General features: G+C 38.2%; 1 protein-coding gene across 2 annotated transcripts in view; it reads right to left on the reverse strand.

The window, feature by feature from the left end:
• The window catches only part of TTK (TTK protein kinase), a 30,124-nt gene extending 7,101 nt beyond the window's left edge, over positions 1-23,023 (reverse strand). The window contains exons 1-18 of one of the 2 annotated variants that reach the window (XM_084514402.1): positions 22,898-22,915; positions 21,590-21,774; positions 20,633-20,806; positions 19,680-19,827; positions 19,353-19,575; positions 15,580-15,686; positions 10,729-10,872; positions 9,229-9,334; positions 9,060-9,135; positions 8,887-8,981; positions 7,784-7,883; positions 6,998-7,094; positions 5,348-5,529; positions 5,085-5,218; positions 3,725-3,851; positions 1,703-1,795; positions 913-1,070; positions 678-829 (exon numbers count right to left, since the gene is read on the reverse strand). In XM_084514402.1, the coding sequence (XP_084370528.1) occupies positions 678-829; positions 913-1,070; positions 1,703-1,795; positions 3,725-3,851; positions 5,085-5,218; positions 5,348-5,529; positions 6,998-7,094; positions 7,784-7,883; positions 8,887-8,981; positions 9,060-9,135; positions 9,229-9,334; positions 10,729-10,872; positions 15,580-15,686; positions 19,353-19,575; positions 19,680-19,827 (1,942 nt within the window). In that variant the 5' untranslated portion in view covers positions 20,633-20,806; positions 21,590-21,774; positions 22,898-22,915. Of the gene's footprint in view, positions 1-677; positions 830-912; positions 1,071-1,702; positions 1,796-3,724; positions 3,852-5,084; positions 5,219-5,347; positions 5,530-6,997; positions 7,095-7,783; positions 7,884-8,886; positions 8,982-9,059; positions 9,136-9,228; positions 9,335-10,728; positions 10,873-15,579; positions 15,687-19,352; positions 19,576-19,679; positions 19,828-20,632; positions 20,807-21,589; positions 21,775-22,897 lie in introns of both variants that reach the window. The other variant, XM_084514403.1, reaches the window with a different exon arrangement.
• Between the last annotated feature and the right edge of the window lie 2,514 nt (positions 23,024-25,537).

The following is a 25,537-nucleotide window of genomic DNA, read 5'->3' on the forward strand; positions in this document are numbered from 1 at the left end:
AACGTTCTCTGCTTCCTTGATTTCAAAGGTACCATTCACTGAGGTTTACCTATGACGTGTCTTTCACAAACCCTGATGACATCATGAATTTTGATCATTCTTATCCATAAAGTCAACTTATCCCTCTTTATATTTTGTAAAGTCTCCACTACATTACACAAACAGAATACAGATGCATACACTTCAGTTATGTGGTTAAGGATGAAAGGAAGCATCAAAACATACAAGAGATGAAAAAGCTGAAACATATCAGAAGTGAAAAATAAGAGGTGAAAGCTGAAACATTGTGTTTAAATAAAGATGACAAATCTGTGCAGAAGCTGTCATTAGCGTCAAAGCTTCTTTGGATAGGATAAGTAGTCTGAATTTCAGTTTAATGAAGAAAAAAGTGTCAGGAGCATATAATATAGTGCAATACAGAATAGATGATTTTCTGGCTGTTGCAAAGAAATAGCAAGTTTTTAGTAACAGCAATACTCAAAGATCCCTTTGATCTACCTAAAGTGAGTCTACCCTGATATTGAGACATTCATCTTTTGTTTCATTATCACAACACAGTAAATACTGTCTTCAAAGATCACTAGGCTTACGCCAAAACAGAGCAGTATCAGCTCCAAAATTCAAACATTATCTCTGCCATATAACCCATACAAATACCTAGAATTATTTAAGAGTACCATGCTCATGAATGGTGTGAACAGCTTCCAACATGTTTTTCCAATAGCTCTTCCTTTCCAATGGATCAATGTTTTTTTTCTTTTTCAGCCAGCTATTGAGATCGATATTTCCACACTCCATTACCATGTAGATATGGTCATCAGTAATCTCACTAAAACAAAAATAAACATTAAAATTCAAGGCAGCTTTTTTGTATCAAGCAGTATTGATTTAATAAAATATGAATTTACTCACTAGTTATAAAGACGAATTATCTTATCACTATGCTGCTGCAGTTTGCTCAAATGAGCAATTTCATTCTTATAGCTGTCAACAGTCTGTTGATCAGCTTCTTCTAGGTTCACATATTTGACTGCATACAGCTGCTTCTTTTCATTCAGTACTTGAAACACCTGCAAAACAGTTAAATCAGTGTTAGGATTGAATGAAGTTACTTTATGGTCCTTCATTTCAACAGAGCCACAGTGCCAAAGGAAAAGTGTACCTTTTCGAAAGGAAGAAGCAACACAGCAAACTTAAGAAATTCCTGTTTACTGAAATTGAGGCTTTTGAAGTCAGCCATAACTGTTCTTCATGATGATTTGAACTAAGAAGCCATCAGTTACAACAGAAACAACCACCAAACCATCTTGGTACCACACTGTATTTTAGTAGTTATATTTGATTACAAACCTGAAGTGTTCCAAAGATAAATACGCGGAATAACACCTCTCATTGATAAGGTTTTAACCTGCCACTGCCCATTCATTTCAGTACACCAAGATGATTTGGGAGATTAGACCACAACACAAAAGGCTGAGAACATTGGGTCCATGCGAAAGGCTAAAGGGAATCACTGTTGACTTCAGCTTATTAAAAGGAAGGTAAGAAAAAAATTCTTGAACAATCCAAGCATGGAAGGCAATAAACAAACACTGCTAACTTCAGTGAAAACTCCAGTCAGATACCAGAAGACGTTTTCACCATACATGTAACTACTAGTGCATAAGCGAGTGACTAGGTCTATAAGGATAATACATCTTACCTTACTTGAGCCTCCACTACCTATTTGCTTCAATATTGTATAAACTTTTCCTTTGATGGCAATGCATTCATGTGCCGGTATAGAAGCTGAAACCTGTGTACATACAGAAAAGTTAAAAAGAAAGAAGTTATTGGTGCAGCAGAACTTGGTAGCGCTCTACTTCTGTCAAGTTACTATGATTTGTAACTATCAAGTTTTACTATGATTACTAAGTTTGCATTGATCAGGTAAACCAAGACAAGTGCACAAAAGCCAAACCTTAAATCTATTCGTATACTAAGAGCAGAAGATCACCACAGCAAAAATATTTGTATAATGGCCATCACAAGCTTACTAGGAAGCAAGATTTCACAAGCTTGTCTATCAACACATTGAGTATAAGGCCTCGAAAAAGCCTTAGAAAACTTTCTAGACTGCAGAATAAGTGTCATACTAAAATCACTGTACTCCTGAAAACCAAATGCAATTATCTGTGCTCAAGAGTAATTCTACCAAGATTTACTATTTAAGTCCAACACACTTGCAGAAGAATTGCCTTTTATTTTGTTTCACATTTTCATTTTAGACCACCCACCTAACTAGGATTACCTAGTATATTAAGAAACATCTGCAGGGAAAACATGCTATACCCATGCTCCACAGCAATTTCCAGGGAAGCGGAACCTAAACTGTCTCTTAAGCACTCATACAATCCAAATTAGGAAACATCTGTTTGCCCAGTGCCAGAATAAAGCATGGTTATGATCACCACAGGAAGAAGTCAGTGGTAATGTTGATAGTGTGATTTTATTGAGCACAGTAATGCTCTTAAGATTGAAGACACTTACTGTACCAGGACAGATAGGAAAACCTGAGGCCACAAATCCTATTCCCCAGGACAGCCTAACCAGGCTACAGTCTGAAATGACACTGTACCTCCCTCTTCCTGCACAAGAGAGACTGGCTTCAAAGCAACTGAAGGACCTGCAGGGACAGAGCTAGCCTGAGTATGGCCCACGATAATGGTCCAGGCTGGTATCTTTTCTAGATACAACTTACTCATTCTAGATTGAGAGGTAAATAGCTGAAATGTACACAACTGCACTGAAGATCCAGAACCAAGTACTTTACCCAAGGTTGGAGACTGTCCTCAGTGTCCTGCAGTTCACATTCCCCTTTTGGGCACCTTAAATCTGCCTTCCTTTATAAATTCACAAGGATAGAAAGTGACCACAATCTAGATCACCTAGAGTACTGGTGGCCAAGGCCATTTCTGGGAAATGGTTTCAAAAACCCTTGCAGGTAAGAAGGGCTTACAACCTACTCTCACTAGACGAACTGTAAATACTCAGGTATTCTGGATAGAATAGCCATTTTTCCCATGTAGATCCATCATTTTTATGCCAGCTAAAGGAGCCATGTGTTTTGCCCCTGCTGTAGCTATACCAAGCTGTAAAAACAGCCACAAAATTAAACATTAAATCCTCTGGGGGACTAGGCTTAAACTTCCTACCATTCTGCCTATAACTGGAAAGATTCCTATCAAGATGTGCAACCCACAGGTACTCTATTTTAATACTATTTCATGCCAATATAAATGCAGAGTTTGAAATCTAGCAAAAGGAAAAATAATGTAATTCTTCACTGTCTTTCCTCCCACAAACGTTTATGGTTTCCAACACACACTGCTTTTGGGGTACTCCACTGTAGTGGGTAGTACAGCAGAACAAACTAGTGATTCTAGCTCTTACCCCTGTCATGAAGTCAGGTCTGCAATAAAAGGTTTATATTTGAGAGAAGTACTTCAGGATTTTGACACAACTGAATTGTTTTTTTAAAAGCTGACTTATTTCACTGAAATTCAGGCATACATATGAAGACAGTTACTTGCAGAATAAGCTAGAGACACTGATTTCCATTACTTACCCACAAATATGAGTACCAATTTTAAATGTAAATATATATATAGACACACCCTAAAAGAAGTTTCCAATGACAATACATGCTGAACAGTTTAGGTGCATAAGAGCCTAAAATTGTTACCTGCAAGCCCATCTGATTTTGAAATGTAGTTGCTGGAGTATGTGGTAGGAAATATGGGAGCTGGCTGTAAGGAGTAGAAATTTGGTATCCTGGTGAAAAGTTGTTCTTTACAACTGGCGTTCTGAAACTGAAAAGAAGTCATTGTGAAGAATATCTGCATCTAGTTGTACTTTTTGAAGTGAAATTTTCTAACACTCAAGAAGCAATGAAGATTTCGGCTTAAAGTTAAACCTAATCTACCAGCAAATTCCCAAGCCTCTGCTGTATTTGCCAATTAGCATTAAGACCTCTTCAACTTTTACTTACAAGTCCTTATAACTATAACAGGAAACATAGGTGGCTCTCCCTGTAAGCTTGACAATGAAAGCACCATACAACTGGAAGGACTGCTCATAGGACATTATGAGAATTCGCATTCTTTAGCTGAGCTAAAGAATTTGCATTCTTTAGATGAGCTACTGCTCTTTCTTCAAGACATTTTTGGATGAAACTTTAAGCTAAAGTGAGACAAGCTTCAATACAGTCATGAGAATGAGAGGTTTATCTACTTCATGCTATTAGACAGCATAGAACTTATATTTAATAAAACTGAAGATTGCAAGAAAACCTTGACACTTTTTGATTTGTTCCCTTAGTGTCTACCATATATATAATTATATTACAAGATACACTTTTTTCCCATTGTTTCACTAATTAAAGGCACAGGATGAATCATGCCTCACTAATAAGTACTTAAAAACATACAGATGGTTCCAGGTCTGTTTGAACCTCGAATGCAAAGCCATTAATTTCTCAAATGCTTTGTAGGTTTTTACAATACTAATTTAGGGATTCAGCAGTGTGAATTTATTTGAAGTAACCTAGGCCAAAACATCATTTCGGTATTTACAGACTCAACTTGTGCCAATTTTGATTGTGTCAATTTTAAGATCAGAACTGAAAAATAACTTTGTGTACCTAGCACTTATTATGTAGGGAATAAAGTGACAAACTTCATTTTTCAGTAGTTCATTACAGCCAAAGCACAGCTCTTACTGAACACAAAAGTACTCAATTCCACTTACTTGCTATCATCATCATACATACTGTGTACAGTGAGTTTGATTTCCAAAAGTTTCCATATTATCAAAGTGTGGAAGAATGAACAATCTATTTGAGGATTACTTTTTACCAAGCTACATCATGAGATGATGTGCTTCACTTGCTACAAACATTCCAATTTCACATGAAGAGTTGGGAGCAACCAGGAGTCTCTTTTGCTATCTGAGCAAGAAACTTTAAGAAACTATTAAAAATCACTGAAGTAGTTGCAGAGATAGAACTGCAGTCTATAATTACAAAGCTCCAAGTAGCAGCTTACCACTCCATGTAATCAGATGTGGTGCTTGGTGTTCCACAAACATACAATGGATCATTCTTCTTAGAAACAGTATCTGGTGGTGACAGTCTTCTTGAAATGGGATGAAGAGATTGTTCAAGACTTGACCGTTTTTCCTAAAAAAAAAAATAAAATAAAATAAAAAATAAAGATATTCCACACAAGTAGCCACAATGAAGACTTTTTCCCCCAATATGTGAAGTCTGCTGCAACTAGAAAACCACTACATGTTCTTGTTACTTTACCTCTCTATAAGAGCTTTTCTGCATCACTTCTTGAGTTGGCCATTTGTTTCTGGAGTTAACACAGTTCAGTTTTATCTGATCCAATTGCTTTCTGTAGCTTTCAGCAGAACTGAATTCTTGCTGTTGACTCTCTACACTCATTGGCTCTGGTTTCTTCAATTCTTGATTCTGGACTTTATTTTCTGAATAAATCAGATAATTAAAAAGACAACTTTCAGTATTTGAAGTTATTTCTGACAGATTTACCTCAGTTTCTGAAGTTTCACTTCATTTTTCTACATCACAATAAATGAGTACCATTGACTTACTAGAAGCTGACACCTTCCACAGCAATAGTTACTTAAGGCATTAGTGCAGTCTTCAGGGTTGATAATTCAACTCAATGTAGTAACATGGTAACTTTAAAGTGTTAGGGTACTACTACAACAGTAACACAAATAGAACTGTTTTCATCACCAATACACAGAGGAAGACCATATTTATCAGTTGTGCTACAACACCCTTGGACATCCTGAGCAGGTTTATAAAGTGTTTAAGATAAGCTTGTTGCAATACTTCAAATTAGAAGTCTGTTGCCTGTGACAACAGGCAACCTATAATCCAGTGTGATTACTGAAGCCAAAGGCACAAAGGGACAAGGCACACAGTTTCAGATCCTTTTGCAGAGATAAAAGGACACTGAACTGCAGCAAAGCAGGCTGCAAATAGCACAGCTTAAGAGTGTTTTCTTCACCTGCTTGTGAAGAGGATACAACCTAACAGGTAAAACCAAAAGTAAGGCAAAAGAAGCCTGACCAAAGCATAAGTAATTCAGACAGCACAATCTTGATAGAGATATTATCTTATGTATAAAGAACAGCAGATAAAAACACCTGGAGTTTCACATACTAATTGGTAAACAGGATAGAAAGCAGAAAGTGCTGAAAGCAACAGATGACATAGACATTGTGTGTTCACAGGAAATGGTGGAGGGTGCTTTGGACTTTTTCCCCCCGTCAAAGCAGATGACTGAGGCTGTCTCTTTTAAGCTTACTTCAGACAAAATACTTTCAACAAACTTCAGCAAAAGAAATTAGAGCTATATCATCTAGAGGGTAAGCTACGAGCACATACTAAAAGTCACAGGAGAAGCAAGAAGCAAACTACTGTAATTTGAGTGTCCCAAAGAAAACTAAACAGATCACACTGCAGAAACGTTAATCCTTAGTTTGAATTGCTCTCAGCCAACATACACTTTTCCTGTATAAGCAATCATTAACCGATATGCTGGCAGCCTTGTTCTTCACTCAGGCAAGTCTTAATTTGAAACCTCACATTGGTGCAATTTCAGTACCAATTTACATTATGTATATCATAAGAGCTAAGGACACATTGTGAATTAGCTCTAACCATCATCATTTTACACCAAACCCAGCCCTACACACACAGGATGGCTACATTTTACTTTTGAAGTTCTTGCAAAATTTTTTTTAATTACTTCCACAGGCACCCAACAGGCAAATTTTAATTAAATGATTAAATGCTCCTGAATTCCAGGCTGAACAGTTTTCACTTCTGAAGAATATTTGCTTTATCAATGCATTTTTAAAATGCAGAACCGTAAATTTTCAATGCTTATTCTACTTCAAAATATCATACGCTAATAGTTACCTTCTCTTTTTGTCACAGGATTTGTATCCATTTTGGTTTTGAGAGTTACAGTTGAATTGGTAGCAACTTCTAAGCTGTTCTCATCCAACATCTGCAACTGTACAGAATTTCTCTCGTAAGGACTTGGAAAGAAAGCATCTTGAAGAAAGTCAAGAGATCCCAAGCATAATGCCCAAACAACATTCTTATAATTAATGACTTGCATACCTCAGAATAAGTACATTTCAGAAAGTAGTGCATGGTACACATAATTATTACTGATCCTATTTTAAAATCCATTAATACACTGGTTTTTCATCACAGATTTTATTAAATAAAATATTCAAGTCTTTGTTCTCGTTTCCTTTCTGAAGGAATAGGACATGAAAATGCAAGGCAGAGCTCAAAATTATTAGAGGCCATGATTTACAGACCACTTAATGGACTTCACACAATGAACTTCATGAAAATAAATACTTCTGATGACAAAACTCATGACTACAGCTGACAAGTCCTCTAGCAGAGAGGCAGTCTTATACCCTTCTTTATAAATCATCTGACAGGTTTTTAACACACCTCCCATTACCTCTACCATCAGATTTATTGTGCAGAGAAAGCTTTTTTAATGTCTGATCATGGTTTTCCAGCCTGAAAGCCACAATGTATCTGTTCGCAACTGATTTCTTAGAGCAATTCTATCTTATTACTTTAATAAGCTGAAAAAAGCATTATTGTTGTCCCTTCTAACATCATAGGACATCCATGTAGGTTTCCTTATATCTAATTCAAAAAAAATACTTCAGTTACCTTTAAGTCTCCGAAGTCATATGAATCACCCCCACTAGATTTTGATTCAGATAGTGGAAAAGGTGGAATCAGGGCTGTACATTTGGAGCTGGATAACTGCCTATTGAAATAACATTGTTAGTTACACTACAGGCCAACATATGATTGCCTTTTTTCAGCCACATAAATAGATGCAGTTGTGGGAAGACTTAGGACTACAAGTTAAAAGATTAGCACATCTACTCTGATAGAGAAGTGACAAACAAACCACAAGTCTGTAGCAATGCTACCATTATCCCATGAAGTAAAGTGACAGATTTTTGTTGTTCTCCATTGAAAACAACAATAAGCAGCAGCTAGGATTCTAAACCCTAGGATTCTAAACAGTTCACTTCAAATTCAGTTTTGAAGTATTTACAGAATAATATTATGTGAAGTATCTTACCCACTGCTTTCACAGTTTCAGAATGTGCTTTAATTTACTTTTGAGAGGTTGAATAAGCAGTTTACTCTTTGGTTACATATTTGTCTCAACATAAGTTCCATTTCTATGTGGATTTAATCACACTAATAAGAGGAAGGATGTTAACATAACAGACTTGATTAGAGGGGGGGAAAGCAATTTTCCCCCCTTTTACTTTCAAGCTATGCTAAGCTCAGAGCATGTAGCAAAGTGCTGTTTAAAATGGCAGATCCTTCCACTGCTGAACAGCTATTCACATTAGAATCAGCATAACTACCTTTCTTTAATCTCCATTGTTATGAAAGGTTGTTTATAACATTGGTTAAAAGCAAGGATTTACAAATATTTCTGAAGCTAGGAATGTCTACATTTGTGTATTCACTTCCTAAAATAGAAATATTTTCAACAAAAAATATTTTTGCCTTAGTCTCTACCTCCTTTTTGAGGCTATTCACTTGCTAGAACAAAGTTGATCTTTCCATACTCTTATACAAATAATCTCAGTAGTAAGGTAGGAAGGTTAATGCAATACCTCTTGCAGTTATGACTTGTCAGTCATCTTTAGACTAATTTTAACATTAACACCTGATATTTACATTGTCCAATAAAAACCATTCTACTGAAAAGAATTAAAACCTGTTGTAACACCCAATAATCATACCTCTTCATAACACTAGCTGTAAGTGGGACATCTGTCTTCACAGCATCATCAGCATCAGCTACTAGTTTAACAGGAACCCTCCCAAAAGGACAGGCCTAAGAGCAAATTAGAAGTTATCAGATGTGTAAAAAAGTGAAAAGCTTAAGATTTCAGAAAATTGTTGCATGTTCTACCTGGTTATATTTGTTCAGTGGTCTTAATGGATTGTGGAAGTTAACTGTACCATCAAGTTCTTGTGATTTCTCTTCCCTAAGGCAACAAAAAACAACAGTAGTGTGTGTGGTTTTCTTTTTTTAAATGAAATTTGAAGAAATTAAAAAAAAAAAAAATTAAAGCCATTACCCAAGCAGAGTTCTAGTAACACTAGAAGAATTTTCAGCCGAATTTCTTTTTATAATTCTGTGATTTCCAGGTATGCTCTGAAGTCCAGACTCCTGTACACTTGATACTGTAGGTAAATTAGTTAGAATTATTCAGATAGTACTACAGATGGCATTTATTTCTAAAAAATCATTCTTTCATAGTAACTGAACTTTAGAAATACACATTTGCAGTAACCTAGTATCAATATTACAACACTATTTTCTACTGACCTAGGCAGACATTTCATACCATTATAAAAATTCCAATGTTAAAAAAAAGACTTACAATCAGAAGAAGCTACCTAGGGCAGGCACAAAATGGCCTGCAACAGCCATAAAAAAAATACATTAAGCTGCTTGTTTTCTTATACAACTTAGTTATATGTAGTTGTAAACTATATTTAAACATGAAAATGGAGATTCCATATATCCAAAGACTATCCAAGCAATTTAAGTTTCAGCGCAAACCCCTCAATCTTATGCAGAAGGACGAAAATAAGTACCAAAACATTGGTTTTAGTACAACACAGGAGTGAGGTAGAAACACTGGCTTTAAGAGCAAGCTGAATACCTAAAGCTACATTGAGAATAAACCTTAACTCCAAATATTTCACTCCATACATTTCTAGAAACCACTTACATCAATATACTAAACTACTCAAATATTTAAAAGATAAGTACCATAACACAGAATATAGCTCTCAAAGTTTTTGTTTAATATTCACATTGACCACTTCTTTGACTTTGCAGTTTATCAGTCCACTACCATCACCTCCATAACATCCCCCATACAAACTTTTCCATATACAAAGGTTTTCTTGCCCAAGCTTACCAATGGACTCACATTCAGTTGGTGACCTGCAATACTTTGAAGGAATTAGTTTGAGACAGCTTCTGTCTCATACTATTCAGGACCTACACTTTTAGTACTGACTTTTTCCCCCCAATTAAATGTTTGATTGCACTCAGTATGTCAAAGACTTTATACTGCTGTACATGAAAGAGAAGGGGAGAAGTAATTTAACCGAAGTCTGTAGACTTGCAGTTTTTGTATTTGCATTATTACACTATAACTGCATATCTCTCTTGTCAAAAGCTTCCTGAACAATCTTACAAGGCTATGAAGAAATGCATTTACGTAGTATTCCTGTTTTCAGACAAACAGCTTTCAAAAGCAGCTCTTTATATGAAAAGATGAAACAGACCTAAATGACTTCTCCATTACAAACCAAAAATGCCCAGTGACAGTCAGGAACATCCTTTGCAGAATTACAGTTTGCCTTCCTATGGCTCCTGAGAAGAGCTGGAACCATGTAATTAAGGAATAAGATGGAGAATATACAGAGACAACTGGTCACTAGGCAATAACAGATTTTGAGTTTGTTATCTAGGAAGGACAAACAGTGGAATATATATATTTTTTTGATTTAGCATTACAACATGCATAAACTCGATTACAATTGTAAAAGTTTACAATTACCTGCAAAGTTCTCTTTCTCTTCATCTGAAAGCAACTGCTGTTTTTGTGAATTCAGGTTTTGTAGAGCCATTTCCAACATTTCTAGTGGAACAGCAGAGCACTCCACAGCTTTTTGAAGGAGCTGCTTACACTTCTTCACATGCCCTAGGTAGCAAGGACCACAGAATTAAAACTCAAGCAAATAAAAGCAATTTTACTGTGGTAACACTTTTTTTTTGGAAGACATGATCATGCTCATGCTGCTTTATAGTCACTTTCCATCATTCTCTGAAGCCGTTGGATATCTAAGGGGGAAGAGCATAATGAACACTTTCAGGATACTGCCTGGAAGCAGTTAAACAGATCACATAAGCTAGTTTTTCCACACGAAATTGAGCACGGAGTCACAAAACGTTTTGACTTCATGTAACTACATTCTTAGCAGTTGCTTAGTGTTATAAGAACCACAAGGAAATAACACATCACTAGGTTTTTTTCCCCTGTATCACAAGCAAGGAAAGAAGAGTTTTACAAATTTGCATTTACGTCTGACCAGATACCAAATTTGTTATGCATTATAAAACACCTTTAATGCACTTTGTAGGAATCAAGGTTAAAGCTGCTGTTAAACCAAACATTGTCACTCTAGAAGGCACTACAATTAAGGAAGTGTGAAAAAGGACAGTGACTTTGCCTGCTTTTGCTTCACTTTTGACTGGATGCGTTAACAAGAGTTTTGTAGTTAATACTTGCCATAAGCAGAGATGAGAGAACTGGTGGGGCTACGGTTTAACAAAACACTCAAAACATTCAGTTTGCATATATAAGCTTATACACACAGCTATGAAAAATAAGTCAAATAAGGAGAAAAATATACTGTGACCAAAATATTTCTCTTGATTTCTGTTCAGCGAGTACCAAACTGAAGCAACACTGTTGCAGTTATTAACATTCAGCTGTATATTAAAGTTCCAAAAATCCTTCCTCCTCATTTCCAGAACAGCAAAATGTGAAGCTCTTACAGGTGCCCCACGTCTACTTAAAAGATACAGATAGATAATATTTGAAAGCTCCATGTCTTTAGCACTCACAACTCCACCAGTAACTGAAGGTGGATGTATTACTGAAAGTGGATGTCAATCTTGCCTGAAAGGCTTGAGGAGGAAACTAGATTTAAGCATAGGTTCCTAATATATTTTTAGAACAATCTGTGATGCTAGACACAGGAGCAAGGAAACGCCAAAATAAGCTTCACTATGATTTCATTTAGATCTATGTTGTGCATACCCATTATTTCTTGGTTTTTAACCAAGATCAAAACCCACTTATCCCTCAAATTCTTAGCAAGAAATAGAGCTTTTTTTTCCCAGCATTTAAGAACCTATAGCTAGCATTCTACCTATGGCTACAGTTAATAACCACAGTCCTTTAAAGTGACTTGTTATTCAAAAGGAGAGTAATTTTCTCCTGGCATTAAGTGCCTCATTGAATAATAAACATGACAGACACCTACATGAAAAGGCTGCTCCATTCTCCTTATTAGATGGGGGAACCCAGGCACAGAAGTAAAGCCAAATGCATCTCAGTCTGTCTACTTCACAAAAAAGCCTGGACGATCCACACCTAGGCACAACGTTTCATATACCCAAACGCAGAGTTTTAATGGCCATGAACTCTAAGCTATTCACAGCAAATCTTACTTCAAGTAGCACTAAGCAAAGGCACAGGAGGAAAAGAGCTCATCTGATCTATTTAAATGAGGTTTTTACTCATTTAAACAAAAAATATCACCTTTGTATTATTCTTTCAGGTTATGAGTTACAAGCAAATCAATATTATTTCATCAACCATAATTTCAGGATTGTCACCAGTTTTCACTCACATTTTTGCCCAAAACAGAGAAGCAAATGTATAATTTTTCATCCTAACATAAAAGGAAAGTCAAATCAATCCAGAAACAATTGGCATGCTTGCCAATGCACTGCTTAAACAGCTTTGTTGAGGAGGCAGAGCACTACACTCCTTTTTCCTTTAGCTATAGCTGGACAAGCTCTATGAAAAAAGGAACCACGCTCTTAAAAAAACAATACAAGATTCACATGTTGCAGCAGTCCTCTGTGAAGTAGGGAAACTAATGCTCTATTCACATCACCAAATGTGGAATTGACCAGCTCAGGGATACAAATCAGAGACTACATGAGAGATAAAACAAAGCCAATCATAAACGGTTTATTCCTTTGGGATTAAGGATTGCATTTCAGGTTTCTACACTTTGACAGCAAGTAGCCAGCTATGGCTTGAGCATGTTCCATAGTTACAGAGTAATTAAATTACCAAGTGATTGTGATAGGATTAATTTAGTCATTGTAATCACTAATAACATTTCTACACTTTTAGTTACACAATGGGCTTTATGATTATTGCATTTATTTAATAATCTTTGTTATTGAAGTACTACCGGTTTACCTTTATTAACATCCAATGCTCATAAGACAAATCATTAGTGTTTTGGTTTTTTTTTTTTAAAGTACTGTTTTGAAAGTTCAACATAAGCTGACATTAGAGCAATAGATGGTCAGATAACTGACTCATCTAAAAAACTGGAATTTCAAGTCAGATATACAAATTTGTCATCTCTCTATCTTCTGGAGCCCCCAGCACAAGAAGGATGTGGACCTGTTAAGAGCAGGTCCAGAGTAGGGCCACAAAGATGGTCAAGGAGCTGGAGCACCTCTCCTATGAAGAAAGGCTGAGAGAGCTGGGGATGTTCAACCAAGAGATAAGAAGGCTCTGAGTTGACCTCATGTTAGCTTTTCAATACTTAAAGGAGACATAAAAAGGATGGAGGACTCTTTACTCAGGTAGATGATGGTAGGACAAGGGGGAATGGTTTTAAACTAAAAGAGAAGAGATTTAGATTAGAGGTTAGGAGGAATGTTTTTCATTCAGAAGCTGGTGAAGCACTGGAGCAAGTTGCCCAGAGAGGTTGTGGATGCCCCATCCCTGGAGGTGTTCAAGGCCAGGTTTGGATGGGGTCCTGAGCAACCTGATCTAGTGGGAGGTGTCCCTGCCCACGGCAGGGGGGTTGGAACTGGGTGATCTTTGAGGTCCCTTCCAACCCAGGCCATTCTATGATTCTAGTAGAAGTAATGTTTGGTATTCCTCTATTAGTTATGTGGCATGAATTTGAGGGAAATTTAAAACAGCCTTCCTGTTGCATTACAGGTATACTTACCAGTAGTTAAGAAAACACAAAATGCAAGAAGCTTACTTCACTATTTACTACTTTAATAACACAGGACACATTTTGAACAGCTGAACTGCATCCTAAAATACTGTAAAGCAAGAAAGTACTGGACTAAAATCTATTCTCCATGGACAATTATCCTGCCTAAACAAGAAGCAAGCATAAAAAGGAATATCTAGTGAGAGGGATTTAGGATCCAGAATACAGAACAGCTTAAGCTTCTTCATTTAGGGTAGTTAATTTTGAGAATAATTCCTCATACGAGGCAGTATACAAGTTTACATGATACTGACAAAAGCCATGAAGAAAAAACAAAACAAACTTAAGATGTATCCACCAAGGCTTCTTTCAAAGAAGATGGTATAGATCCTGAAATCATCTGAAACAAAGTTCTGTTTTTTTTTTCCCCCCAAACTGTGCTTGCTTGACCCTGACCAACAACTAGGCATTCACTCATTCCTCACTCCCAAAGGGATGGGCAAAAAAGGGAGAGCAAAAGCAAGAGAGAAATCATTGGTCAGGATAAAGTGTTTAATGAGTGAAAGAAAAAGAGATGAACAAAAAAGTCATGCAAAGCAATCATCACCTCCTACAAGCAGGCTGGTGCCCAGCCAGTTTCCAAGCAACTGCTACCATGGAAGAGCAAGCCACCAGCTTTTTACTGCTGAGCATGATGTTGCCTGACACAGCATACCACCAAGTTCCAGTCAGCTGTCCTCTTGTCCACCCTCAGCATACTGAGTATGTTAGTATGGGAGGCACAGATGGAGAGAAAAAGCTTTGGAAACATGCAGTGTTAAAACACTGGTGTAATCAACACTTTTAAACAATCACAAATCAAAAACGTAGCACTTAGACACAAGTAACTCCACCCAAGCCAGATGCAGTACACCAAGGAACAGGATGAATGAATTAATCCCAAAAGTCTGATCTCAGGGACAGACAGTTCAGGCATACCTTGAAGTGAACCAGATATGAAGAGATGCTACTCTCATACCAGAGCAGCTTGCCTAAAACATGGCTCAGCATCTGTGACACTGTCAAAGATTCGTCTATTACAACTATGAACCAACATCATTCGTCTCTGCTGTCCCAGCAGGAAAGGTCAACAGTGGAACAGGAAACAAAAGAATTTAAACCCAATTGCCAGCTACTTAAGAACCTGAGTGACAAAAGGGAAATTTAGTTTGACCAGATTGCATTTATAGTTTAGTGTATCGTAATTTTAAAGAGAATCAACGGTTGCTTTTTGGAGTGAGAATCTCTTCGACAAGCAAGTTGAAGATACCTAAAGGGAAAATTGCCACCCAGCTTTGACCATGACTTTTCACCGCACCAAGAGACTCGCTCACACCTGCCAATAAAATCTATGCTTAAAAAAAATCCCTGCTAGTTTTCATCTTGTTTGACAGATTTCTAAAAAGGGAAAAAAAAAATAAGAACTGCACATATTTTCATTGAAGATGCATTCTAATTAAATCTCAATCATAAAAGAAAATCCTGGTTTTTCATTTTATGATTTGTTACTCCGTTTCCTCACAGAACATGTAACACAGCAAAAGTTTAAAAAAAAAAAAAAACAACTTAAAATCAAAGAACAGCAGCACCAAAGTTTTTCTACACACCTTGTGATAGCTCAAACTGTGCAAAAGCCACATGCACAAAAGCAAATTTCTTGCAATTCAGTCTGGCCAGATGAAATTGGTCCCGTGCCTCCTCCGGATCTTGAAGGCTGTAAAGACAGCACAAGGCTAGTTACAGACTGAAGAACCTGACAAACAAAGATCAAGTTCCATGTGCTTGGAGATTGCTTCAGGTAATTCTGGAAAAGCAATCCATATATAGCCAAAGTTGTTCTTTTCCTCAGAACCATTAATAAGTACAGATAAGTAAACTATCTTTAGAAAGCTAATAACTGAAATAAATAAAACTGAACTTTTCCAAAAACTAGAATATGCTCAAATGTGAAAAGAAAGGCTGTAGACTCATTTTGAGGAACCGTATTAGCAGTGACAAAGAATACATAGCTATTTTCCCCTCAAAATACTCCCTAACACCTTCCAAGCCACATGCTGATGCTATCCAGAGAACTATCTCTGGATTTTGTTAGTCCATTAGCGTTATTTTAGATACATCCAATCCCACTAAGGAGGCTGCAAAGGGAGGTGGGGGTGTATTTTCTTCAGAATTTGCATGGAAAAAAGTCTGCCATCAAAAACACAAGATAATAGTACTCCAGATTATCTGGTTATCCAAATGATTCCACATTATATTAGTCAGCAAACTCTACAATCAAGAAATAGACATTTCTTCCAGAATTTCACCCTGGTTCAAAGTAAAGGAGTACTTAAAAGCATAGATGGAGAAAACAAATGAAATAACAGCTTAAACAAGTACAAAAAAACACATCATAAAGCTAGAGAGAACACACTTTGAGCAGAAGTCTGTGGAATTGTAGTTGTAATTAAAAATTAGCAAAGCCTCCATCAGAGTTTAGCCATGTTACTACTGCCTAGTATGTTTAATACACTGAGCTCTGATCCAGAGCAATGGGAGAGGTACAGAACCACCCATTCACAGGCAAAGCCAGAGGTAAGACAAATCAGCCTTGAACACATTAGTTCACTTTCACAAACCCATGTCAAGTGTTGTGTCTGTGGGAAGCAGCACAGACTTGGATAGCAATAAGCTGAACAGGACCTACCATTAGCAACACTGACCAAGTGCCACACACTTGGTGGCACTGTATTACAGCCAGAAGGCAGGCCTGGCATGGTTAATGCCATGTACAATCAATTCACACGTGCAGCTGTTTTCACTTTCGCCTGTTTCAGAGTACATTCAATGCTTTTTCAAACAACCTCTGCATTATAATAAGTCAAAAGATTTTAGTATGGTCAGGCTACAGCAAGAAAAGAGTCTGTGCTAAGCCAGGCCCAGTGCCAAGAATGATAAAACCCACTTTTAATCAGAAGAACCCAGTGCTGGTGCACATAGACACTGAGATCTCATTGTTGGTCGCTGCCTGCTCCTAAAGTTTGTGATGCTCTTATCTGGCTTTTGCTGTTAAGTGGAATATTTGCAAGAACAGCAAATCAGAACATTACCAAGGGGCACCTTTCTTCTCCCAAAGGCACCACCACCAGAGCACCTATGTATCAAAGAGTTACTTTATTCACAGTAGCTAAGAAAAATCAGAAACGTTTTAGGAAGTCATAAGGTTCTTTAACAGGAACTAGAACTGATCACAGAAACTAGACAGTACTAGGCAAACTGACAGACAGGAACAGGGGAATCTGAAACACCAGGGAAATCTCAGACACAAAGGAAACCGCAAGCACTGAGCAAACATTGACATCCTACACTCAAATAACCACTCATTGAATAACTCCATCACCAGGAATTATGGACAAGCAACACCAGCTGCATGGTTGAGTTTTTGTTGGTTTTTAAACCTGATCAGTCAAAAGCAAATCTCATGTTCTGGTGAGATTACACATGTAGTTCATACACAGCTTCATATAAATTTATACATTTATAATTTAAATGTAAAATAATGTTTATTCTTAATAGTATATGCCAATCTCAGTTATTATAAGCTAATGCTTTCTCATTAGAATTGGATAATCTAAGAAAGTAATTTTCAAGTGGGAGAACAATCATTCATGGAGACAATTCTAGCAAGATTCCATTGGGATTGATGCCAGATTTTAGCAGGTCCTTTTTTTTTTTTTTTTTTTTTTTAAAAAAAAGAGGGAAAGGGATTGTTTACCTTTTAGAAAAACACATTAACAAGTCAGGAAACATGACTGACTATTCACCAATTGAAAGTGAAAGATGAAGCAGAAAAATTGAGAGTAGACCTGAACTCCTCATCACTCTAGGTAGATTCCCTCGTGATGCTGGTTATCAAAGCAGAGGGTATTTTAGTGTAGCTATTGACAGGGCATTCTAATAGCAAAATACAATCCTGGCTACTCCCAAGAAGGCATCCCCAAATACTGTAGCAGTGAGTCAGCTAGCACATTCCAGTGAGTTGCTGAAACTAAAACTGTTAATATGCATTCTAGCTTAACAGGCTACTGCCTGTGCCTTCAGCTTTGCTTTTTGCAATACAACCCACAGAACATTGACATTCCAGTATCCATACCTTCAAAGTCACTTTTTAAATATGAAGTAGAAAGAAGTACAAGAGTTTTAAAGTGATTAGGCAGGTAGGGAAATCTTTCTGAAGCTCAACTCCTGCTGTACATGAGGCAGATGTGGCTTGGTAATAGGATCCAAGCAACATTTTGGAAGGGACGTTACAGAAACTGAGCCCGAAGCCTCTATCATACACCTTCTGCTCTGATAAAAAGCAACTAACTAAAGAACACCACCTCTCCATATCTTTAGAAACAGGATGTCTTTCCCAAACACGTGCTTTACTCCCAACGTTTAGACAAAGAGGACCATTTTCAAAACACTGTGGATTCACAGGTCACTTACTCCTGACTTTTTCTCAACAGTAGATTCAGTAGATTACTAAAACCATTCAATGGAACAAAACACTAATGCATTAAATTCCATGCAGATAACAGTACAGATAAAGAAGTAGACCTTATTATACTGCAAGTTCAAGCCAAAGAGGACCAAATAGGAGAATATACAATAAACAAGAACTAGTAGATACATAGCAAGTAACAACAAAAGAACTCCTTACCAAAAAAGGTTTATCGATATGTAATAATCCTGCCCCAAATTACATCTGAAAACATCTGAACATACTGTTTAAATTTGCACCAGATAAAGCAATAAACTACAATCAGAACTAACTTCATAAATCATGAAAGTACTGAATGATATTCTAAGACTTTCTTCCTACCCTAAGGCAGGTGTTTAATGTAGCTGGGATATGGCTTCCATAGCAAGAAAGAAAGAAACCTTGACAAGGAGAGACTACTGGAGTTTGGCTAGATGAATTAGATTATAAGAAGCTGTCTACCTCACAGCCACAGCAAGACAGTTACAAGAGTCCAGGGAAATAATCCTAGCTTAAAAGGTACAGTTTAATACACAGATTATAGTTACCAAAGATTGAAGTCATATCAGATTTCATCCACATAGGTTTGAGATTAAGTATAAATCTGAAATAAGGAGAAAGAGGGGTTTCGTGCTATCTTCCCTTTTACCAGAAGTGCCAACATCCCTAAATCAAATAGCTCTGAAGAATTTTTTTGAGTATAAATGCAAGTACTACAGAGACTAAGGAAGCTGAATAGCCAAAGCTGCTCAGCTTCAAGTAGCTGTTAAAAAAAATCTGTTGCAGAAACCACTAACACAAGACCTGCTACCATCATTCAAGTTCAGAAGTCATCATTCAGAGTTCTTACATTGACAAATGAAAATTCACACTTACGCTTTCAACTCAGCAAATCTCACGAGGATGCGAGCATACTTCTCGTTTTCACTATGCTTTTCTGCAGGTAACGCAGTTACTGCTTGACTGTAGCGACCAATGAGTCTGTTCAGTGTACTAACATCCATATGAGGAACACCCTTTTTCTCCAGCCTAAGCAAAAAAGACAGCCAATCTTCTGGGTTATTTGTCATCATTATTTGATTAACTGTTCCAGAGTTATCTGAAAGTAAAATAACAAAATATATTGATTAAAACCACAACCAACATGAATAAAAAACACTTTAAGAACTTCCACTCAAGACAAAGACCAACCAAAACACATACCTGTTGTATCAGCTGATATTTTAGTACAGTTAAGTTCATCTGTGATATTGTCTTCATTTCTGTATTTGTTTTTCAGGTCTCTAACTCTATTCATGATTGAAGCAATTCGTGGCAATCCCCTTTCACTTAGATCCTCCTCCTCCTCCATCTAGAGGCAAGAAACCAGTGAAATTTTAGAACTGTTGCAGTTGACCTTAATTGGAACTTCCATGGTAGAGTCCCTCATATATGTTTTGCAGATTGAGACTCAACCAGGATAAATAGCAAATATTAATACTTTGTCAATTTAGTTATACGAGTAAACTTGTGTTAAAGACATGCACATAATATCTTTGCAGAAAAGCAAGAACACAAAGTTCTAAAATGAACCCTTCCTTTCTTTATAAAAAGAAGTGTTTTCAGTGGTCAGAGAAGAACAGAAAGAAGCATCCCCCAGAAATGTAAACAGAAAGAATTGTGAAAGCTTGAGACAGCATGCTAAAATCAGCACTATCTAAAAAATCAAATTTTCACTGATCCCAGACTAAGAGAACCCTCCCCTCCTTTTTCTTTAACAGTAAAGTACATTGAACAGAAAACTGACTTCAGGGCTTATTTATTTGCAGCTTCCTTTAATACCCATTCCTCTCCACACTGCATAGAGAAGAATTATCCTTCGCTGTTCTGAGACCACCTCTGTAAACTACCACATCTTTTGGGGATCACATTGCTAAAAATGACAAAGGTGATTACTGTAACAAAGATTGTTTACATGCTGCTCCACAGGTGGTATTTACTTCACATGGAGAAAGATCGTCTCTTCATAAGGAAGATTTTTGTACCTATTGCAGTTTTGCCCTTGATTAATACAGTAGAGGTAGCTACAGAAACTCAGATCTCCTTATAGGTGAGAATATCCTTTTATGATCATATTTAAGGACAGATCTTACATCTCAACAATGTGTCAAACTTACATTTCTGGTATGTGGCTTCTTAACTGAAGAAGTGTCAATGTGTACAACACAGAGTAATCTTCTCTTGAAGAAGGAATTGTCAAAAAGTTAATTTGGATAAGAGTGAGATTACTTCAGATGATCCCAAGAACCCAGCAAAGGCAAGAAATGTAGCTCTCCATCCTGAAGAAGTTCCTAAGTAACAACAAATTAGACATCAATAAGTAAATGTATGTCAGTATGCACTGACAGCTTGCTTTATCGTCACAACTTCTCAGAAATATATTATTGATTACTTTTAATGAAAATTAGTAACAAGACTACTAAACAGCAGAAAGTCAAAAATTACACTTGTACTAACAGCAAGTACTTCCAAATGTGCCTGCTATATAAGACATTTTGAGATGAAAGATACGCTAAAATCATAATCGCCTGAGTATTGTCATGATTTGCAACTAATCTTCCCACTCACAGTCAAGTTCAATCATAAGCAAGTATTCAGAGTCTTGCTTTGGCTTAATCTGCTGCATGATTACTTTTTGAGAAAGCATTTGCCATGAATTTGTGCAAAGTGTGTTCAAAATTTGACAAGGCAATAAAGACCTAAAATAGCAACATGCAGTTATAAGCATGCTCAAGAGGAACTGAGCTTCTAACGGCAATGCTTGCATGGCAGCACGTCTGAGATCTAGAAAAGCCATGCAAGAAGGTGAGGGACAGGGAAGCAAGGAAGAGGGAGAACACGTATGCAGAAACCAGGAAAATATAAAACTACCTCTAAAAAAACATAGCAGTAATTTTAACACCTCATACAGACCCAATAAGAAATCAAGGGACAAACTAGAAAAGCAGCATGCGCTGTAAGTGGGGGGAGTGGCAGTATGGGTTGGTCACTGGGTATATTGCACATGGCATCCTGTCATGTTTATTGATGCTCAAGAGAAATAGTAACATCCAGCCCTGAAATAGTGGACTTACTGTGGTATGCTACTCCTGAACAGAGACAGGTGCTGTTTTTACTGAAGGTCCTTAATCTCTGAAGGACAAGGTATCCTCTTCCTGCTCCTGGAAGCTATCAAAGTACCCCATCAGCCTATATCCAAGGAGTTGCCAGGAACAGCCAGGATTTTAAGCAAGTGCCCAGGAGCATGCCTGGCTTTTTCCTGCAAGCGAATCAGCCTAGAAAAAGGCATCCATGTCATCACGTTACTTAGATGGTTCTGCGGTGCCAGATCACTGTGGCTGCAGCTATTGTCTAGCTCTGTTCCTATGGCCTAATTAAAATTTTTGCTAAGAGACTGTGATAAGTGACTGAGTCAAGACCTCTTTGCAGAAGAAAAACGCCACCTCTCCCACTACATCAGGAGCTTTACTAGCTTGGGTGTTTTCTGGCATCCCCTTACGTTTAAGCTGTTTTGCCCTCCCTACATGCAGAAAGATCCCACACAAACAGGAGGAGGAAACTCGCAGCAGCCTTAATCTTCTACAGCACTTGCATTATTTCATTCATGTGTTCAGGCCAGTATTTCAATACTGCTCACTGCTTAAGCACATACTTGCTGGTAGAACAGAAAACAGCGTCAGTTACAGAAAGCAGAGCTATCCCCACAATCCTTCCCGAGTGCAGTTATATCAACATTGCTTAAACACTCCAGCATTGCTCTAAACCCTTCCTGACTGTTCGGAACTACTACACAGACAACGAGGTGCAAAAGAGCTCCTGCCCTCGAGATCTCGCCAGCTGCTCAGCGAGAACAAAAGCAGAGAAGCACGCGATAACACCCGGCCAGCCTGCAGGAAGGCGTGACGCTATCTGCTATTTACCCGTTTAATCTGCAGATGTCAAAGCGGAGCCTATCCGTTACTGTAACTCTGCAGGAACAGATACAAGCTCGCAAGCTGCGGAGCTCGCTTAAAACACACGGGGAGCCAGGCAAGCAGATGTTCCTTCTAAAATACACACGTTTGAGGGTTGAGGTCAGAAGAGAAAATTGTAGTGGTGCGTGTGAAGGAAGCTCTGTGCCTTTTGCTACTCTGCTGCCCAGCACGGCCTGACCCTTCCCCTTCCCCTCCCCCTCCATCCCCAAACCACACAGACACTCGCCATTTTCTGAAACTTCTCCCCAATCCCAGAAAATAACAGTTTTTATTTAAAAAAATAAAGCCCCGAGGCCCCACGGGCACGGCCCAGCCGCGCGGGCCCCCTCCCCGCAGCCCCTTTCCCCCCCCCTCACCTCAGGGAGCCGCGGGGCCCCCAACGGCCGCCCCCCGCCCCCCCGCACTCACCTCAGCCGCAGCCGCCGCCGCCTGCTCCCGGCCGGACCCGGGCCGCGCCCGCCGCTCCCCGTTTGAATCTCCCCGCGGCCGCTGATTGGCCGGCGGAGGGGAAAAACATCGGAAGCACGCCTTTCTATTGGACGGGGGTGTGTGAGGCCCCGCCCACCGAGGTCGAGGCTCCGCCCTTCGCGCCGTGCGGAGGGGCCGTTGGGCGCCGTTACGCGGCGGGGCGCTGAGGGGGCGCTCGGGGCGCTGTCATGGCGGCGGCCGCTGTGTTAATCCCCGATGGCCGCAAAGGGAGTGCGGGATGCCCGCCCTGCGGCCATGAATACCAAGTGCAAAGTACAGAAATGGGATAGCACAAACATAAAACACACCTGAAAGCAGTTTGAAGCAATACATGCTCTATGCAGCCTCACTTACCTCTTACACAGCACTGCGTGCCCTGACCGTCCCCTTATGATCATGCCTTTACCTTTTCCTCACACGGATTCCCCATAAGCTGGTTCATAAGCACAACCCGTTATCTGCAGCGTGCCTACGGCTGCAAACAGCAGCGCTTCCTTTGAGCTGCCCCTTTCCTGTTGCAGTTGGGTTACAGCGATGCAAAATCACTAACCAGAACAGTTTGGCCTCTCCGCGTTTACATTCTGACTGGACTTGTTCATTACTGTCTTGTTTTTAGCCAGTGTGGCTCTTCCGATGCTCACAATATTTTCAAAATTGTTTGTACACTTCATAAAAAGCACTGAGACATATCCTCTATCTATATATATGCCATATTAAATTAATAGGCTACTACTTACCATTAGCTTTCCATGCAGATGCCATGTGACTTTTAACAGTATAATACCTAAACTGGCGTTTAATTGAAGTCAATCTTGCTTGTCTTGTATTCATCCAAAACATAAACATCTTGCCTAATGTAGTGATAAAAGTTCACTCCATAGAGAAAGGGAAGAGGCATTTCAAGAGAGAAATTGAGTCCAAACATCTATTTTGGACTCTGATGGATTATCCTGTGGAGATGGCTGTTTTCCCCAAGCACAGAGGAGTTACAGCTTTTAGCTAAGATGGGAGGAGATGTTTTTTTTTTTCCATATTGCCTATTGTTCTAGTTTGGTTTGATGGTAGAACCATTGTTTGCTTGTTTATAAATGTTTATGCATGTTATTCATTATAATGTCGTGGATGTACAGGGAATCTAAGAACTGCAGCACCTGACATCCTCACCTAAAGCTGATACCAGTTTGAATGGCAAGAGTCGCATGCAAATCAGAAAAACAAGGATGTGATGAAGAAAAAAGGTGGATGACAAACAAAAGGAGATATCAGTCTTTTGTGAAGAGTTACATCAGGCAAATCCTGTTTCATTGTTTTAAATACTTGATTATATGGTAAGATGTTGTATCTGTTTGGATAATCATATTGCAAATCCAAGTGTGGCAAATGCAAGGGAATTGCAAAAGATTTTTCAAATGTTGAGGAAATCTTTATAACGTACTATGGAATTTTCTGAAATGCATATAAGAGAAAGGCTGTCCTCTCCTAGCTGAAAAATTGGCAGCAACCAACCCATCTTCTTGAGCTGATATTTGAAGTTCCATGTCTCTGGTATGAGGTGATGAGCTAAAGAAAAGAGATGGTGGTTTATTGATTACAACTCCTGGCAGACATTCGGTGTAGCTGTTTTGGTTAAAAGTGCATTTGGAGAGAGCCCTGCTGAGTATTTGATGAAATCTTCATTTACTGGGAGCATGCAGACTTGTCCTGGTTGTTGATGCATTGCTCCAAACTACAGATGTCCACAAGAAGAAGCAAACAAATATTTTAGATGTTGAGTCACCTCAACAAATTGATCTGAAAGTAAGTGGTTAATTAACAAAGCATTAACATTTTCAGCAGGAAGAATAACAGATATTCCCATTCCTCCTAGCAGTTTTGTTTCCATGACAAACTATTTGTCATTATTGACTACTTCAAGCTTTATGTGTAATTAATTGGTTTTGTTTGTTTGTTTTTAATGAATAAGGAAGAGAGAACAATAGTTATTTATATTAGTGGATCTTGTTCCATAGCGCTTGTTCATTTACAAATCTGATACATGCTTTGTGACTGGACTTTTACAATATAATTTTTTCCTTATTGACAGACACGTTCAGTGACTGAAACAATGAGAACCATTTACTTGGCTTCTGTGTGTTGTCTCATAGCTACCATTTGGGGCTGAAAGTCAGTAAAATGCACAGATGTGTACACACACAAAATATCAATTTAGAAACTGACTCAATCAACAGATCCGCAAAAGGATGTGTCAACAGGACATGTTTGTGCTGTTCATTTCAGAAGGATGCTTCAGGGACTGGTTCTAACCATGATGTATTTTAAGTATTATATTGGCGATACGGAGATGAATATGAAATGACTCCAAGTAAACTTGATACCAAGATGATATTAATGCTGCAGGCAAATAACTTGGCTCTGACCTGAGGTTAAGCTAACTGCAGGACATAGGAATCCAGTGAATGTGACACGAGAAATTGCTGAACATGAATAACTTTGTGATAAGATGGTGAAAACTACAGACAGTGCTGTGAAAGGTGGCTGGATCTCGCGTGTGCTTATGGGGGAGTTATGGGAAAAATAGAC

This window comes from Aythya ferina (assembly GCF_964211825.1).
Source record: "Aythya ferina genome assembly, chromosome: 3".
In the NCBI taxonomy this organism is placed as follows: domain Eukaryota; kingdom Metazoa; phylum Chordata; class Aves; order Anseriformes; family Anatidae; genus Aythya; species Aythya ferina.